The sequence below is a fragment of the Ovis canadensis genome, chromosome 19 (genome assembly GCF_042477335.2).
Source record: "Ovis canadensis isolate MfBH-ARS-UI-01 breed Bighorn chromosome 19, ARS-UI_OviCan_v2, whole genome shotgun sequence".
Taxonomy (NCBI): Eukaryota; Metazoa; Chordata; class Mammalia; order Artiodactyla; family Bovidae; genus Ovis; species Ovis canadensis.
The window spans coordinates 30,967,933-30,988,048 of NC_091263.1; the positions used below are offsets into that span (position 1 = coordinate 30,967,933).

The 20,116-nt window shown below is 41.1% G+C and overlaps 1 protein-coding gene across 1 annotated transcript in view; it reads left to right on the plus strand.

Annotated features, from left to right (window-relative positions):
- Positions 1–20,116, plus strand: part of ZNF197 (zinc finger protein 197) — a 92,824-nt gene that overhangs the window by 16,267 nt on the left and 56,441 nt on the right. Inside the window, exons 1-2 of the mRNA XM_069560824.1 lie at positions 5,231–5,343; positions 12,859–17,722. Coding sequence (XP_069416925.1) covers positions 13,036–14,016 — 981 coding nt within the window. The 5' untranslated portion in view covers positions 5,231–5,343; positions 12,859–13,035 and the 3' untranslated portion in view covers positions 14,017–17,722. Of the gene's footprint in view, positions 5,344–12,858 lie in introns of the transcript that reaches the window.

Genomic DNA, 20,116 nt, shown 5'->3' on the forward strand with positions numbered 1-20,116 from the left:
CAGCTCTTTATAGAAAATTAAAAACAACCCCACTATCCCTAACATTAGGATGTGTTCTAGCCTGATGTGCCCTTATATAACACTTGTCCAAAGAGGGTAATGGGAAGGTGTTATGACATCAGCTTTTTCCAAGTACCTAATGGTACAAGTATCTGACCCAGATAGTGTAGACTGATTTACTCCTTGCTGCACCAGAACAGTCTTCCCACTAATATATGCATAAGCCTAATGGGCTGTACTTTACCCAGCTGGATGCCCTGTAGGATGGGTTCACTTTCCCTTTTAAGACATGAACATCTTACATGAAAACAATAAGAAATATTTGGCGTCCTTAATGCTTTTCAGATCAGTGACTCTTGGTTAGAAATTTCTAGCTGAAAATGTAATGTTTTTCAGGTCACTGAGTTCAGTGACCTAATTATTTCTCAAGATGTACGTACAGTTGGCATTTTACGATAATCAGGCTTCTCCTCCAAGTCCCAGTTGCATTGTCTTGTAAACAGATGATGTATTTACAAGATACTCAGTTTTCCAACTTTGTGGCATATGGATTGTGGGTGGAGAGGCACAGAGCCAAGTCACACAAGGTTCAGTACAATGAGATGAATGGATAGAGTAACCACAGAACAACATGCATTCTCCTAAGACTAAATAAGGAGTGGCTGCATGTTCAGGGCTACAGGTTGCATAGGTAAATACTCATCCACCAGGATGTGTGCATTATACTTTGATTCCCAGTTAGGTAAGGTTGAAAAATACTATATCCCATCTTTGAGACTGTGTGGCTGCCCAGGGAAGGAGGAGACAGAACAATGCAATTACACTATACCTGTAGTGACCCTGGCAAGTCAGTATAATTTCAAAAAAGATATTAGTGAAACCTCTAGTTAGTATTCAGGCTGCCTTTGCAATGAGCAAAAATTGATGACATCCAAGCTCTCAATGGGGAGCCACATTGCTGCTGCCCCTAGGATTCAAGGGAGGTGCACCCTAGTACAGGGGCCATTTATAAAGAAGATGATTATGGCAGCTGCTGTAGTGCTAAAATTAAAGCCACTGACATGTATTCTCTAAGCTGTGTATGCTAGCCATTGTCAACATTTGTCCTAGCAAGGAGCACTGAAATAATGAGATGGAATCATTTAAAAGACCAAAAGAAAACCATTAGAGGAACTCTAAATTCACCTCTTCTTGGGGTTCCCTGAGGTTTCCATTGAGAGTGTATATATGGGATATTTGAACTGTAGAATCAGCAACAGCTGGACAATTTCCACAAAATCTACAAGAATAAGAGAAGTTGCACATCTTGTTGGGGGCCTCTGAGCAATACTCTGTATAAAATAAGAGTTAGAAATATCTTATACTGGGGCAGAGCTAAAGATATGTTCCACTTCCCTACCCCATACAAGAAGTTATCATGCCCTGGCCCATAATTAAAGATGGCAGAACCATCTTCGACAAGCCACCTGGTCTTAATCTCCAGATTCTGGAACACCCTTTTCCCTCTTGAATCATGAGTGGGTCATCACTAAGTATGTTGCTTCTCAAGGAAGTCAGGTGTGTTAGTCTGCTTGGACTGCCATAGCAAAGTACCACAGACTGGGTAGCTTAACCAACAGAAAAGTGATTTTTCAGTTAAGGAGTAGAAAGTTTGAGATCAAGGTGTCAGCAGAGTTGATTTCTTCTCAAGCCTCTCTCCTGGCCTTATAGATGGGCATCTCCTCCTATCTTTACATTTAGTTCATGTCCTAAATTCCTCTTCTTACACAATGGCATTGAAGTAGGATGTGCCCCCAATGACCTGTTTTAACCCTTATTACCAGTTTAAAGGCTCTGTCTCTAAATAAAATCTCATTGTGAAGTCCTGGGATTTAGGAGAACTTCAACACAGAGATTTGCAGGGAACACAATTTAGGCCATACTATAATTTTATCCCTCTCCCTAAACCTGTTCCTCTTACAGTCTATTCCTAGAAAACAATCTTATTTTAGTTGCTTAGATCAATGACCATGGAGTCATCCTTAACCAACATCCAATTCATTAGCAAATCATGTTGGACATGTCTTCAAAATATATATATCTTCTCATCACCTCCATCACTTCTAAACTAGTCTAAGCCACCATCATTTCTTATCTGGAATACTTAAGTAGCTTCTTCATCTCTCTACTTCTACTCTTGTCCACCCTTAGACTGTTCTCAACAGAGCAGCCAGAGCAAAGTTTTAAAGCATTATGTTATGGAGTGAAACATAGAACTTACAGAAACAGGTTTCTTGGTTGCTTTCATACCTAATAGCTAATAAACCTTTGAACATGTGGCAAGAGGGAAGAAAAGGTAAGATCATGTCACTTTTCAGTCCCTAAACCCTCCTGTGTTATTTGTGATATCCAAAGCCCTTATGGCCCAAAATGTGCACCCCCTCCTTTTGTAAGGCCTTTGATTACTGATGTTTCATCTATCAGGGTAGCCACATGCCTTAACTGATCACTTCCTGTCTCTGCCTTCCCTTTCATAGTCCCACTGCCACCTATCCCCTTCTCTCTCTCCTTTTCTTTCTCCTGACTCACTGCTATGTTCTATGTATTTATTGTCTCCTCTGACTTGAAGTTAAGCTTCATGGGGCAGCAAGTTCATTTTCTTCACTACAGTATCTGGGGAGACTAGAACAAAGACATAATAGGCACTCAACACTATTACATGCTGCGGGTACACGGTAGCTTTGAGGCTGAAAGGAGAGGGATGTGTGGAAAAGATGACTTCTGCTCAGCAGCCGGAGCTCGGGCTGTGACTTAAGGGAGACTCACCTCGAGAAAGGCAGCCTGACCGCCCAGTTGATTGGTCCCTCTTCCCGCCCTAACCAAGTCCCTTCCTCAGGCTCCATCTCTTCTAGTGCTCTCCGCATATTGCCTGATCTCTCCGCCCTTTCGCCCTGCCAGCCAATGATAGGACAAAACTGGGCGAGAGGCGGGGCCAGAGCTCCCACTGATCAGCGGGCTGTCCAGGGGTCTGGAGGACTCCAGCCTCCGGGGCACAGAGGTACAGAAACCTCCCGATGCCTAGAAAGACCGGAGGTTTAGGGTGGGAGTTAATGGGGAGTCAGTGACGTAGTTCCTTCTCCGCTTTGTTCCGAGACGTGCTTTTGGTGAGGGGTATGTGGCAGCCCGGTGTGGGGTTTGGGCCGGTTCTGGGAGCGGGAGGGGCACACGGACCCGGGGCCAGGCCTCCTTCACCACTGCCAGTGGCGGAGGCGGAGGCACGGCAGTTCAAGGGGTCGTTGTGGGGCCCCCTCCCCTCGTTCGGCGCTGGCCCTTTGTCTTGAGTCTTCTCCCACTGTGCTCACTTCGGACTGGGCTGATAGTAGTGACTGAACTGTATCATCCCCGCTGCTAGCCATGGGACCAACCTGGTAAAAGCGGTCTGAGTCCCGCCCAGGCTCCAAAGGCCTCCCCAACACTACGTATTTGATTCAGATCACCAGTATAATCCCTGATGTGTTCCTTGGGAGAAAACGGACCCAGAGAGGAGGGCAGAGTCTTGCCCAAGGTTACTTATTCATTTATTCATTCAACAAATACTTAGCACCAGCTAGTATTGTATTAGATCCGGGGATTACAGTTGTGTACAAGGCAGAACTATATTGTGGTATGGAAGAAATGGAACAAGCTTTAAGGGTTAGACGCACGGTCTGGGAATCTGAAGGGGGAAAGACAAAACCATCTTTGAGTCCTGTCAATCCTGAGAGATAGGTAATCATAAAAAATTCTCCTTCTAGCATCCCATCTAGCTTTAGCCTTATTTCTTCCCGTCTTTAAAGACACTTGACTGAGCAAAGTTTCCCTCATCTCTCTTCTGCAAACTTTTGTTGAAAGTTGGATTTCAGAGAATTTCTTTGTTCGAATGCATTTTTCAGAGGAGAATATGGAGGCTTATGATATCAACAGAACAGTTGAAAAGGAGCAACTGTGGTAGGATGGAATGAGGATTTCCTTCGGACACAGGAAGCTTCTCTCTTACTATACTTATAGCCTTCAGCAAGTCATTCAATCTCTGGGAACTTCATTTCCTCATCTTTAAAATGGGAATGATCATCCTTACTGCTTGCAGTTCAGTAGGAAGGAAAGTGACCCAGGGATGGGACATTGCCCTGAGTGTCTGCTTGCAATTGAGATCTTAGAATACTCAGTCATTTCTATGTGTTTACAGTGATCCAAGACCCCACTAGGAACTTTTTCACCAAACCCAAAGAGATGAGGCAAGATCTGTGCTGGGCAGAAATCCTTTGGAATGAGGCTACTGTACACAGGCGTGAAAGTGAGCCATTTTCCTCTCTTCGGCAGGTGAGATCTTTATTATGATATTAATTAGTTTGGGGATGGGAATCCTACCTGCCAGAGAATGTGGGGACCAGGGCTGAAAGGGAGCATTTCTGAAGAAAAACAGAAGTGAGAGGAGGCCCTCTAGATCCTGAGGAGTAGAATTTGGGGATGGGAGGAACTCCCATCCCAAATGTAGTGATGTAGTGGAACTCCAGTTTGGGTATCAGGAGACTAACTCGAGTCTTAGCTCTCCTCTAAGTTCCGATTTCCCCATCTCAAAATTTTTATGAGACTAGGTGGTCTGCAAGGTTCCTCCCAACTCTGACATTCTGAGAATCTCTGAACAGTTAGACTCAGTCAGGGAATTTTAGACTAAGTTAAGGAATTTAAGCCCTTGGATGGCCCTGTTGAGACAGAACTGCCAAGAAAAAGTACCAAAGGGATGAACTGGTGGAGGAGGGATGGAGGTGGTCATGTGTAGAGGGTGCACTTCTCACCATTATATACTCAGATTAAATTGGCTAGCATCCTGAACTTATTGAATATTTTGAATCAAACATTTATTGAGCCCTCTGTGCCAGGCACTGTGTGGGATACACATATGAATATCATGGGCCCTGTTCTCTGGAGGCTTAGAGCTTAAAGTGTACATGTGAAGAGGAGGGATGCAGACATACACACAAGGAATTACAGTATAAGGCAACTTGATATTACAGTTTTATTATGGATTTTTTTTAAGTGCAGAAATTTTTATATGGTCAAATCTATTAGCTTTTTTTCAGCCTTTGTTTTATGCATAAGGCCTAGGCCTTTCTCTCCCTGAGATCAAGGTATTTCCTTCTAGTTCTTTTTTTTTTTCCTTGAAATTTTTACATTTCACTTATCTGTTTCTCTTGAATTTTTTTATTTTCAGATATTTTCTCTTATTCATCACTCTGAAGCTAATCAGTAACCAAAGACCATGTAACTCAAAAGGACCTGAAAGGCTGATGATCCTGGTGAATTAGAGGAATGTAATCTCCCTAGGTAAAATCTCTGTCTCTCTTGGAATAGAACTCTGGTCTTTGTGAGTTCCTCACAGCCTAAAATGAATGGTACTGCTGAGATTAAGACACTCATCCGTCAGACTCAGGCATTGTGGGTCAGAGACCTATGGGGCCTCTTTGGTCTTGTTCCACTTGCTGGTTGCCTGAGGTTGTAGTTTTGTGCCCAGTTGCCTGGATACCCCTAGTGATGTGCTGTCCTTATCGTCTTATCTGTCCCTTGTCCTCCTTTAGCCAACACCTCATCTCCATACTATCAGGGAATTCTTCCAGAATTTCTGAGTGAATTTCCCATCTATTTGGGCAGAAGAAAAATAGGTTTTCTTTTGATCAAACTCTCCTTGAACTAGTGCTCCCTGCTCTACTGATAAGTCTTGCCTTCTCCTCAGATCCTCCAGAACCACCCTGAGCTTCCTTACTGCACGTCCTTGTACATTTCTTTCTCTCTCCCTGCCCTTTAACCAAAACCTGTATTTTAGCAAGTTTATATATTCTCACGACTTCCTCTGTCCTCTGTATCTTATTCTTAAGTTTGTATTCCTAACATATTCTTCCTCTTGCCTAAAGTGTTTCCCCACGTTTTCATCTTTCTTTTTTTTTTCTTTTTGTTTGACTTGGACCGTTTTAAAAGTCTTTATTGAATTTGTTACATTTTGCTTCTGTTGTTTATGTTCTGGTTTTTAGCCCCAAAACATTTGGGATCTTAGCTCCCCGACCAGAATTATAATCTGCACCTCCTACATTGAAAGGTGAAATCTTCACCAGTGGACTGACAGGAAAGTCCTTCCCATCTTTCTTAGTGATATTATCATTCTCAATATTCAGATCTGGATCTGATGATCTAGAATTCTTTGCTTTAGTCATCCTCTGTATCCAGTCTGATATATGCATATGCTTTTCTGGAAATAGCTGGACTTATTTTCTCTCCTGTCATTATTCTGGACCAGGGTCTTGCTATCTCAGACATCTGTGTATCCATTTAGCAAACATTCATTCAGCACCGAGAAAGTGGCAGGCCCTGTCATAGTCACCCATTCTGCATCCCTAAATTCCCAACTCATTTCCCTTCCTCCATTATTTGTTTCTACTCTAATCCATCTGGGCTAATCTTTCTAAAGCATTTCTTTCCTAATTTCACTTTTGGATAGGGTGATATAAAATTTATTGTCTAAATTGGGATACTTTTGTAAATGAATGGGGGAACTATTAATAATGATGGTGTAAAAATTTTTAATATAAAAAATAATAATGATGCTGGAATACAAGGTATAAACCAGGACTGTTCTGGGAAAACTAGGGTGTATGATTACCCTACTTCTAGGTGGCAAGTTTTGGAGTCTTTCTTTTTAATTTCCTCAATTTACTTCTCATGGGATACCCCACTGCTTCTTTCTTCTGTTTTTCACTTCATGAAACAGAAACGTGAATGTGCTGGGGGTGGAGGGAGGTCTGGGACTAGGGAAAATGAATGGCATTGCTTGAAAAACTATATTCTTAATAAGTGAGAATGAGAAGGAAAGTAACGAGAGGAGAATAGCAAGGTAGAAAAAGGAACGTAGAAAATACAGAGGAAGCTAAGGGTAGATTTCACTCTTCTGTTTAGAACTTTTTTCCCATTGATTGTCAGATTGTATCCATATATTTTGCCCTGTAATTTCAATGTTCTAGCTGGTATCACTTCAAGCAACTTGATTGTTTCATGCCTCCATTTATTCATTCAAGAACAACAGAAATTTCAAGTGCTTAGTATTTGCCTGGGACTGTGGTTGGAATACGATAAAGAACAAAGTGGGCAAAAATCCCTGCCTTCCTGAAGTTATGGGATAGTGTAACTACCCAATTATTTTCAGTATATCAACCCTGTGCCAGATTCCTTTTGAGAGAACAGTTCTTGCTTATCCTCAGGTTCAGCCAAAGTTCTGCCTTTCTTTTTAAACTTTATTATTTATTTATTTATTTTGGCTGTGCTGTGTGGCATATGGGATCTTAGTTCCCTGACCAGGGATCAAACCTATACCCTCTGCAGTGGAAGTGCAGATTCTTAATCACTGTACCACCAGCGACGTGCCATTTCTGCCTTTTTAAAGCACCCTTCCCCAAGCATCCCAAGCCCCAGTATTGACTCCATCTCTTAGCCCCCTTCATCTCCTGAGTGGGTACATTGTAAATTTGTAACTTGTTCTATTAGTGTATTACCATTATGCCATTGTAAATTCCTTACATGTAGGTATGATATTGTGTGCTTATATTAGTCTTCTTGGACAGCCATAACAAAATTCCGCAGACTGGGTGGCTTAAGCAATAGACATTTGTCTTCTCACAGTTCTGGAGGCTAGAAGTCCAAGATCAAGGTGACTGACTGTTTTTGGTTTCTGACGAGGACTCTTTTCCTGGCTTATAGATGGCTACCTTCTTGTTGTGTGCTCACATGGCTTCCCTCAGTTTATGCATGTGGTAGGGAGTGGACAGGGGTGCAAGTGCAAGTGGTAGGTCTTCTTGTATGGACACATTAATCCTATTGGATCAGGGCTCCACCCTTATAACCTGCTTTAGTCTTAATTACCCCCTTAGAAGTCACATCTCCAAATAGAGTCACATTGAGGGCTTTGAATTATACATATGAATTTTGGAGGGATACAGTCAATGTGTACCGGTCCTTTTTTTTTTTTTTTTTGCATTCAATATGGAGTTGTGTAAATACCTAGCTATTAATGTTTTTCCTGTCCACACCTTTCTTGAAGGCTGCAAGACATATTTGCATAATAACCTTTAAGGATAAAATAAATACTGCACTAGCTAATTGGATCAGCCATGCCTAGAAGTGGGGTGCCCAGGGGCTGGCTTCAAGGCACTGTCTTATTCTGAATTTCTAAATTACTTTATTCTAGTAATTATGAAAATCTGTTCCTCTAAGTGAAAGTCACTTAGTTGTGTCCAACTCTTTGCAACCCCATCTACTATACAGTCTATGGAATTCTCCAGGCCAGAATACTGGAGTGGGTAGCCTTTTCCTTCTCCAGGGGGTCTTCACAACCCAGGGACTGAACCCAGGTCTCCCGCATTGCAGGTGGGTTCCTTACCAGCTGAGCCACAAGGGAAGCCCAAGAATAGTGGAGTGGGTAGCCTATCCCTTCTCCAGTGGATCTTCTTGACCCAGGAGTCGAACCAGGATCTCCTGCATTGCAGGCGGGTTCTTTACCAACTGAGCTATCAGGGAAGCTCCATTCTTTTAAAGTCATTTCCTAACTTTTCATAAATAATATTGTAGAAAGGAAAATAATTAAACAGTAATACAGTTTAGCAGAGCACAATTTGCCAGTAAAATGAGAGGCCTTCCTAAGAGCAAATACATAAACGTATCCACCTAGTCATCCATCCATTCATTCATACAAACAGTTTCACTTTTCTTCAATGGTGCTTTATAAAAATTGCTCTGTGTGAGATCCAGAACAGAGATATGTACATGGTAGAGTGTTCAATAATTACTTTAAGAAATGTATGAAGAAAAGAGAAAGTTTCAGAGAAGATTAAAAATGGAAAAGAAGCTGAGAAAAAGCCATCAACTTTCTCAGAACTCTGGAGGTAGCTTCACTAGCTGTCCTATTCGGCTCTGCAGTCCCCTGATTACTTCTTATTGGCTTCCTCCACCTGCCGACTCCTGTTTGATTAGAAGGGTGTAAGCAGCTGGGTGTGAGTGTGCCTAGGCTCCTGCCAAGTATCCTCATCTCCTACCATTTTCTGTGCCTGCCCTTCTTGTCTTGGGCACAAATCTGTGTACATGTGCCTGTGTATCATATCAGTGGCACCAATACACTTCTGAGATGTGAACTCCAACCTTCACAGTTATTTTCTTGCTGGCCTTGAGCACTCACCATTGGATATGTCCCTCCTGCAGAGAGCCTGGCTCTGTTTATCACAAAGCTATGAGGTAATAAAAATTAGTCATACTTTTAAGTCTTTATTGAATTTGTTACAATATTGCTTCTGGTTTATGTTTTGGTTTTTTGTCTGCAAGGCATGTGGGGATCTTAACTGCCCGACAAAGGATCGAACCTGCACCCCCTTCAGTGGAAGGCAGAGTTTTAAGCACTGAACTGCCAGTGAAGGACCTGGTCAGATTTTTTTTTAATCAGTAGGCAGTACTGCAAAACAATGTCATTGTTCCATCCCAGTAACTCACTTATGAAACTTTAATCCTAGGAATATATTTCAATGAGAAGAAAACTTTATGTGTCTAGAGTGATCATGATAGCATTATTGATAGTAATTAAACCTCAGGGAACAACAGAAACGTCTGATACTAGCAAAATTATAGGTAAATTGTAATGAGTTTAATTGGTGGTGCATTATGTAGTCAAAAAATGAAAATGAAGTGGAAGTGAAAGTGTTAGTCACTCAGTCGTGTCCAATTCTTTGTGACCCCATGGATTGTAGCCTGCTAGACTCCACTGTCCATGGAATTCTCCAGGCAACAATGGTTAAGTGGGTAGCCATTCACTTCTCCAGGGGATCTTCCCAACCCAGGGATCAAACCTGGGTCCTGCATTGCGGGCAGATTCTTTATCATCTGAGCCACCAGGCAGTTAATAGCAATATGAAAAATACTTTTAAAAAACTAAGTAGAAGAAGTAGAATGCAAAATTGTACTTACTGTATATTTACAACTATCATTACGAACATGGACAAGTCTGAGAAGGAATATAGTAAAAGGAGAATTAGTGATGTGTTAGTATCATGGAGTCATCTTTCAATTTTCTCTTACGACTCAACCTTCTCTAGATTTGAGGTCTGCTAGAGTTATCTATACATTGGTTTTCCTAGTAACTCAGACAGTAAAGCATCTGCCTGCAATACCAGAGACCTGGGTTCGATCCCTGTGTTGGGAAGATTCCCCGGAGAAGGAAATGGCAACCAACTCCAGTATTCTTGCTGGGAGAATTCCATGGATAGAGGAGCCTGACGGGTTACAGTCCATGGGGTTGCAAAGAGTTGGACACGACTGAGAGACTAACACACACATACACACACACACACACAGAGTTACCTATATGTTCAGAGTTTGAGGTTAAACCAGTTGGGAAATTCCTGCTCCTCTCAGTTGTGCTGCCCTCTGCTCTCACCCCCTTGCTATTTTTATTTTTATTTTTATTTTTTGCTGGTTGGGGGAGGCTTGTGTGTGGGATCTTAGTTCCCTGACTAGGGATCAAACCCATGCCCCCTGTGTTGGAACTGTGGAATCTTGGACTGCCAGAGAAGTCCCTCTCTTGCCATCTTTAGATTGTTTACCATTCTGCCATGCAAGGTCCTATCAGAGTTTCCCCCACTACGCTTTAATTAACCCTGTTCCTCAGTTCAGCCTCTCAGGTTCACCACATAGACTCTGACTGGTAAAAAGCAGACAGACTGAACTTGCACAATGTACCTGGATCCAGTTACAGACCAGCACCTGCACAGTAGGCTATGATGTGACTAGACTTCAATATTGGAAGAAAAGTGTTACCCCTATCACAACAGAGCTTAAGAAGAGGAATAGAGACAGGGACCTAGTACCTATACTAGAGCAAAAAATGAAATCTTAGTCACACTCTAAGACGGAATCCTCATTACTATTTTATGAAACAATTTTTGAGCACCTATTTTGTTCCAGCCACTATATCACTGGTGCTAGGGGAATAGGTCAGCATGAACTAAATGCCAAACTGATCTGAAGATTAGACATTTGACCTACTGAACTAAATATCTTTCAGTGCATTTTTCTCTAGGGACCATATTATGAGTTCAGTTTAGTTCAGTTCAGGCGCTCAGTCGTGTCTGACTCTTTGCGACCTCCTGAATCACAGCACGCCAGGCCTCCCTGTCTATCACCAACTCCCGGAGTTCACTCAAACTAATGTCCATCGAGTCAGTGATGCCATCCAGCCATCTCATCTTCTGTCATCCCCTTCTCCTCCTGCCTCCAATCCCTCCCAGCATCAGGGTCTTTTCCAATGAGTCAACTCTTCGCATGAGGTGGGCAAAGTATTGGAGTTTCAGCTTCAGCATCAGTCCTTCCAGTGAACACCCAGGACTGATCTCCTTTAGGATGGACTGGTTGGATCTCCTTGCAGTCCAAGGGACTCTCAAGAGAGTCTTCTCCAACACCACAGTTCAAAAGCTTCAATTCTTACTTCATGGCTGCAATCACCATCTGCAGTGATTTTGGAGCCCCCCAAAATAAAGTCTGACACTGTTTCCACTGTTTCCCCATCTATTTCCCATGAAGTGATGGGACAAGATGCCATGGTCTTAGTTTTCTGACCGTTGAGCTTTAAGCCAACTTTTTCACTCTCCTCTTTCAATTTGATCAAGAGGCTTTTTAGTTCCTCTTCACTTTCTGCCATAAGGGTGGTATCATCCGCATATCTGAGGTTACTGATATTTCTTCTGGCAATCTTGATTTCAGCTTGTGCTTCTTCCAGCCTAGCGTTTCTCATGATGTACTCTGCATAGAAGTTAAATAAGCAGGGTGACAACATACGGCCTTGACGTACTCCTTTTCCAATCTGGAACCAGTCTGTTGTTCCATGTCCACTTCTAACTGTTGTTTCCTGACCAGCATATAGGTTTCTCAAGAGGCAGGTCAGGTGGTCTGGTATTCCCATCTCTTTCAGAATTTTCCACAATTTATTGTGATCCACACAGTCAAGGGCTTTGGCATAGTCAATAAAGCAGAAATAGATGTTTTTCTGGAACTCTCTTGCTTTTTCGATGATCCAGCGGATGTTGGCAGTTTGATCTCTGGTTCCTCTGCCTTTTCTAAAACCAGCTTGAACATCTGGAAGTTCACAGTTCACATATTGCTGAAGCCTGGCTTGGAGAATTTTGAGCATTACTTTACTAGCATGTGAGATGAGTGCAACTGTGAGGTAGTTTGAGCATTCTTTGGCATTGCCTTTCTTTGGGATTGGAATGAAAACTGACCTTTTCCAGTCCTGTGGCCACTGCTGAGTTTTCCAAATTTGCTGGCATATTGCGTGCAGCACTTTCACAGCATCATCTTTCAGGATTTGAAACAGCTCAACTGGAATTCCATCACCTCCACTAGCTTTGTTCATAGTGTTGCTTTCTGAGGCCCACTTGACTTCACATTCCAGGATGTCAGGCTTTAGGTGAATGATCACGTCATATTGAGTTAGATGGCTCCAGTTCTGGGAGCAGAGCATAAAACAGGAAGAAACCAGGGTGGATTATATATTACTTATTGTTCATTCTGAAACTGCAGCTGTTGGGCTCCTGTTAGTCCCTCGCTTTCCATACGCTTCCTCTTTCCATAAGTTTCCTTGCCTTTATCTTAGCCTGTATGTCTAACCTCATTTTTCTGATTTTTTGGATCAGTCTTCCCCGCCTTACTTTTCCACGTGAGATCCTGTAGTCCACCACATCTTGTTATCCTTGGATCGTTCTCCTTCCTGTAGTATAGAGAGCAGGTGACATGTGCAAATTCTGTTTCTTCTTCCAGATGGTGAAACAAGGACTAAGAAAGTATTGATTCCAAAATATCATTCCTGAAAAATCAGAGTCTCAACTTTCAAGAGAATACCACAGAGGTATTGCCAAGGAAGTGAAAATTTTGAAAGCACCTTTGAAGGGAAAGAAAAGACTCGAGGGGCCACTGGTATGCTCCAAGCAAGAAAAAATGAGGAGAAAGACAAGAAACTTCAAACAGAAAACAGTTCAGGACAATAAAACATTCACAGAAGGGAGTGACCTAGAATCTGAAAAAGATGGCCCTACAATAAATGAGAGAATTCAGGCTGTAAAGAGACAGTATGTGTGTACTGAGTGTGGGAAAGCCTTTAGTCAGAGTGCAAACCTCACAGTACATGAACGAATCCACACAGGAGAGAAACCCTATAAATGTAAGGAGTGTGGAAAAGCCTTCAGTCATAGCTCCAACCTGGTTGTTCATCGGAGAATCCACACAGGATTGAAGCCTTACACATGCAGCGAATGTGGGAAATCTTTTAGTGGTAAGTCCCACCTTATTCGGCACCAGGGAATCCACAGTGGGGAGAAAACCTATGAATGTAAGGAGTGTGGGAAATCCTTTAGTCGGAGTTCTGGCCTGATTTCACATCACAGAGTTCACACTGGTGAGAAGCCCTACACCTGTATTGAATGTGGGAAAGCCTTTAGCCGTAGTTCAAACCTTACTCAACATCAGAGAATGCACAAAGGAAAAAAAGTTTACAAGTGTAAGGAGTGCGGGAAAACATGTGTTTCTAATACAAAGATTATGGACCATCAGAGAATTCACACTGGCGAGAAGCCTTATGAATGTGATGAGTGTGGAAAAGCTTTCATCTTAAAGAAGACCCTTAATGAACATCAGCGACTTCATCGTAGAGAGAAACCTTACAAATGTAATGAGTGTGGGAAAGCTTTTACTTCTAATCGAAATCTTATTGATCATCAGAGAGTTCACACTGGAGAGAAACCCTATAAATGTAATGAGTGTGGAAAAACCTTCAGGCAGACTTCTCAAGTGATTCTACATTTGAGAACCCACACGAAGGAGAAACCTTATAAGTGCAGTGAGTGTGGGAAGGCCTATCGTTACAGCTCACAGCTTATTCAACATCAGAGAAAGCATAATGAGGAGAAAGAAATGTCATAAATAACATATATTGTTACAAAGTGGAGCTAATTGCTACTTTTGGGAAAAGCAGTTTTTCAGTATCATCAACCTTAATTCTTTAAGAATCCACACAGGGAAAATAATCAGAAGTAGACAAAGATTAACAGAAGGCGGTATTCATGCCAGCATCATGTAAAGCTGAAGGAAGAAAACTAGATTTTCGACAGAATTGGGTTTAAATGAATGATGGCCTATCCATATGATGGCTTTGCATCCATTGTAAACATTTTAAAAAATATTTAGTGCCATGGAAGAAATGATTTGAATAAAATGAAAGATAAATGAAAGAGAAAAACAATGAAATATCCAAATTTTAAAAATTTTTATGCAAAGGAAAAAGTGGAAATGAAATAATACCAAACCAAAATATTAACAATGATTATCTTTGGGTAATAGGATTATAGGTAATTTCTATTTTCTTCTTTATACTTTTCTATGCTTTTTAGATTTTCTACAGTGAGAATGTACCACTTTTATATTCAGGAAAAAAGTATAGAGTATTCTTTAAATGCCATGAGCACATACTCATTTTCATTCAACAGTGTTATGAAAGTTACAGACACTAAAGTCCTAGGATTGCACCCTAATACTGACCTTAGTAGAAGGGGAACCCTCAGCAAGTCACTTCCTTTTAGAGCCTGTTTCCTGTGTATTACATCATAAATACCAGTTGTTGGCTTTTGCGGTTTTAAGATAAACTGACTTTACAGTCAACAAAATATCTAGTCCACTTTCTTAATCACTTTTAGGTTAAAAGAAAACAGTAAAAATATACTATATTCTCTCCCACTGCTGTAGAAGGATCCAGAGAGGATAAAGAACCACCTAGGCTCCATCTTTTCAATATATGTCTACAGAACCAGAAAAAAATATACCCCCTTATGATATTGGAACAATTGCAGTTTCATAAACTTTAAAGAGAGTCAGCATAATCTAACACAAGGGGAATACTACCTTCACATGTTTCATAGACTTTACTAGCTAAAATTGCAGACTTTTGGGTCAGAGATATGTAAGTTCTAATTCCAGATCTACTATGCACTAGCTTGCCAGTTTTGGACAAGTCCCTTAACTCCTCTGAGCTGTAGGTTCATCTGTAAAATGGGAGTAACTACCTACCTCACCGGATTGTTGTGAGGATTAAATGAGATAATGTCTATAAATGTGTGACCAGCCTTTATGTCCAGCCCTCTGAGAAAGCCTTAATCTGTTTTCAATAAGATTTTAAACTTTTAAGACAGCTCAGAATCTGGGAAACCTTAGAATTGCCTCATTCTTAACTCAGTGGTTCCTCCTCCTCTGTATACAATGAATGCCTAAGCCTGACACCATTTGTCTTCTGCATGTAGTGATACATTGTTTCAGGAACTACTGAGGATTTGATAGCCCATTTGTTCAAGAAAATGGAGTCTCAAGTGAGGTTAGATGACTGGCTAATAAGTGGTTTAAGCCAGAATTTGAACTCAGATCAGACTTTCAAGTCCATGCTTTCTGTGTTTTACCAAAGTGCCTCTGCCCTTCATGACGGTTCTGTGAGTGGGAGACCGAGCAGTTGGGATTCTCCTGAGTAGCCACTTCTGTGAAAGGTGGTTGATGATATGTGGACAATTATAGGTTGATCATGGTTTCATAAGGAAGATGCTAAAAATAAGTGGATGGTATGAAGCATATATTTGGGTGGAAAAAGATTGTTTAGTTTTTGTCCTATTTTGTTTGATAGGATGATGGCTTATATATAATTTTGTGGTATAATAGTCCCTCTTTGCATAGTTATTTAAAGCATGGTTTCTAGGCTCTGTTGCTGTGTTCAGGGAGTAGGTCACCCTTGGGTAGGCACTTCCCCAAGAGTCTGGGTGGACACAAGGGAAGGTCACTCACTTGTGACTGTGGCTAGACAGAACTGTAGCAGGAAGGAACTTGCATCATTTTTCCCTAGTCATGTGTCCTTTTCAAAATTCTACAGGGAGGTTGTAATTAATATTTTATGCCTTTTGTCATGCCAGCCATTCTCAGCTGCTGATTACCTATATGGAAACTCCCATGACTAATGTCTCCTAGCCCTGCTAAAACTGCTTTATAAGAAAACAGGCAACTAACTTCCTGTGTGCCTGTTGGTATTTTTTAAGCATTTATTATTGCTGAGCAGAGTTTTTGATACTTCTGATACTGCTGAGCAAAACATTTTTCCACCACTGTGTCATAGTGTCTGAAATTCTTTCTTCAAGTAGCCTTTCTTTTTCATCTTAGAAAACTCTGGTCTCCAAGAGTAAGTATCTTCTAGGGAGGAAGCTGGAGAAGGCAATGGCACCCCACTCCAGTACTCTTGCCTGGAAAATCCCATGGGTGGCTGAATCTGGTAGGCTGCAGTCCATGGGGTGGCTAAGAGTCGGACACGGCTGAGCAACTTCACTTTCACTTTTCACTTTCATGCATTGGAGAAGGAAATGGCAACCCACTCCAGTACTCTTGCCTGGAGAATCCCAGGGATGGGGGAGACTGGTTGGCTTCCATCTATGGGATCACATAGAGTTGGACTCAACTGAAGCGACAGCAGCAGCAGCAGGAAGGAAGCCAGAGGTCTGAATAAATTGACATTTCTTTCCCAGGCAAGCCAAGATAATGGATCCGGGAGGAGGCCCTCAGTAGCTTCTAATCTTCTAGGCTGATACCTGTCTTAAGCTGCAGGAGTAAATGTTAATAAGTGCGCTCTATACTCATATACCCATTCTACAATGTAGTTTGAACTGAGCACTCACCTTTCTGCAGAAGTTTTTTAAGACTACCAGCTGCCTGTTTCAGTCAGCATTTAATTTTGCAGTTCTTACCATTCTTTCAAGCCCTTTCATGATACACTCAGAAATTCAAATTCTGTCTGAATGTGTTTTTTTCCAACTTCCTGTTCTAATGGAAGCCTGGTTGTTCCCTAACAGCAGTGCTTCCTCTGCAGTTCCTCAATTGCTAGTTTTTGTCTCCCACAACCCATTTACCTCTCTGTACACCATTTCTTCTCTATTCTGTCAAAACCCCAACTCTCTTGAAATGTGTCACTGAACTACTGTGTATTGTCCATCTCTGTTTCTGTCATCTGCTGGTTTCCTGTGCCCTCACATTTATTCACTTGTTTTTAGTACTCTCAATATTCCCAAGGAATATGAAAAGTCAGTATTTTTTGACCACAGATACCCTGTATGTAGAATTGCTTTGGTGTGGACTAGAAATATATACATCTCTTTTAAGGTATGAGAAAAAGTGTGAAATTAAAATGTTATGTAGCCTTGATTAAAGGGAAATCTGAAAGACAAAGAATCTTGCATAGATTGGTGAAAGTCTCCCTAGATTTAGAGATATTTTTCATTGATGGTGTGTACTATATTAAATGTTATTAGGAACTCGGAAGAAAATTTAAACCAAAAAGAGCTTTAAATAGTAACTGAGCATTTTCATGACCATGAATCCCATAAGACTATATTTCATTTTCAGCTCTGTGTCCTGAGTGAGAGAATTACTTTTTAAATTTTTTTCCATTCAATTTAAACAAAATAGTATGTTCATATTGTTAGGTTGTTTTTAGAAACTAGACTGTCTGTCTGCACCTCTGATGTTATAAAACTCAAGTCATAAAACTTTTGCTAAAAATGGTTATAAGTCCTCCAATAAATATCTGTTGTTATTTCCTTATTATAAATATCACTAAATTTTATTTTCTTTTGCTTCCTTCCTTTATTCAGATTGGGAAGAAAACAGTTCAGTTTGCTTTTCTTTAAGCAGATGCTTTTGGAATACAGATGTGATTCTGGCTCGTTTCAGATTCAAACACAACATGAAGCCTATTATTTTCATACTCTTAATAGAGTTGTTCCTCAGTAACGGCAGGAGATTGGGTCCAGGACCCCCACCACCATACCAAATCAAAGGGTGCTCAAGTGCCTTCTATAAAATGGCAAACTATTACATATAACCTATGCACATCCTCCAGTATACTTTAAATCATCTTTAGATTACTTATAAAACTGAATACAATGTAAATGCTTTGTATGTAGTTGTAAATGTAATGAAAATAATGCATATAAATAGTTGCCAGTATGGCAAATTCAGGATTTGCTTTTTGGAACTTTCTGAAGTGTTTTCATTTTTAATATTTTTTACCTGTATTGGGTTAAATACATGATGCAGAACCCACAGATATAGAGGGCCAACTCTACAAAAGTAGAACTCTAGCCGTTAGAAATTGTCCTTCTGAGATTTCCCTGGAAGTCCAATGGTTAAGACTCCACACTTCCAATGCGAGGGATGCAGATTCAATCCCCGGTGGGGGAACTAAAATTCCACATGCTGTGTGGCCAAAAAAAGAAAATGTCCTCTTCTGTTATTGTGCTGGAGAACTTGTATAGCAAGTATTGTCCCATCCCCTCTCTGATCTCATCTCTATTCAAACCTATACTATTATATAGACATCCTTTGGCTGTATAAAACCAGCATGTTCCCTGAGGTCCATTTCTACTCCAGAAGGCAGATTTGTGAGGGGTCCAAAGGACATGGCTAATTACTTTCTGGGCAATATAGATACAGGACTTCACTAGTTCTCACTCCTTCCACTGACCATTTTAAATCCACACAGCACAATTTAATGTATAAGGACTGTAGCCGTGACAAAGCTGTAACCATTCTTTTAAGTTCAGTGGTTCCCAAATCAAGGAATCACAAGAATTTCACATATACAGGTATATTTCCCAAGCCCACAAAATTAGCATATTTGGGTCAGGGTATAGGAATCTATTGGAGAAGGAAATGGCAACCTACTCTAGTATTCTTGCATGAAAAATCCATGGACAGAGGAGCTTGCAGGCTACAGTCCAGAGGGTCCCCAGGAGTTGGACCAACTGAGCGACTAAGCACACATTCACTGGAAATCTATGTAAAACAAAACTTTTAAAGCAGGGGTTTAAGGAAGATCTCCATGAGGAACGTTGACTCTTTACATGGCTATTTTTGTCATAATCATCCATTTTACCTCAGAAAAATCTGCAAATCACAAAATATCTGAGACATATACCAGAGTTTGTGTAATCATAACAAATTAGCAACCAGTTTACTGAGTGAAAGAAAATGCTGTCACATTTGCAATGTTGGTTTAACCACAGAGTTGAGCAGATTCATGTTTTAAAAAATTATGGGACTTACATGGTGGCCCAGTGGTTAAGAATCTGCCTGCCAATGCAGGAAACATGGATTTGATCCCCTTGTCCAGTAAGATCCAACATGCCATGGAGCAGCTAAGCCCTTGTGCCACAACTCTTGAAGCCCGTTAGGCCCTAGAGCCTGTGATTCACAAGGGGAAGCCACTACAATGAGAAGCCTGTGTACCACAACTAGAGAGTAGCCCCAGCTCGCTGCAACTAGAGAAAAGTCTGCACACTGCAATGAAGACCCAACACAGCCAAAAATTAAGTTTTTTAAAAATAAAAAATTGTTGTAGAACAAGATAAAATAAAGTCCTTTGGCTATGACAGCATAGAAATGTTGGGTAAAACTTAAACATCCTTTAAAGGTGTTTCAGAGAGTAAAATAATCCTCAGAGCCTAGGATAAAGAAGTGGAAGTCAGATAAGTGAGTGCTTGTGTGCCATGTGGCAGTTTGCTGATCCTGGTCATCAAAGGACATAGATTTTATCAACCACAAGGGCAGGGATTTGAGTCTCTGCACCTCACAGCCTGTGGGATCTTAGCTACCTGACCAGGGCTGAATATGTGCCTCCTGCCATGGAAGCATGGAGTCTTCAGCCCTGGGCCACCGGGGAGGTCCTCCCACTCACGCTTTGAGACCTATAAAGTACTATCTCCTGGTTCTCTTCCTACTTGGTTGGGTGTTGGGTCCTTACCCTCTTTCTGCTTAGTATTTTTCACTCACTCTCTGGTACATTTTGTATTTGTTTTCTGTCTATCCTCCCTAGAAATGTAAGTTTCTAGGGACTTCACCTCTTTATTTATGTCCCTACTACCTAGAATAGTGTCTAGCATATGATTAGTACTCAGTGAATTGTTGATGAATGAACAAAGGAGTAGAGAATGAGATGTTTAAG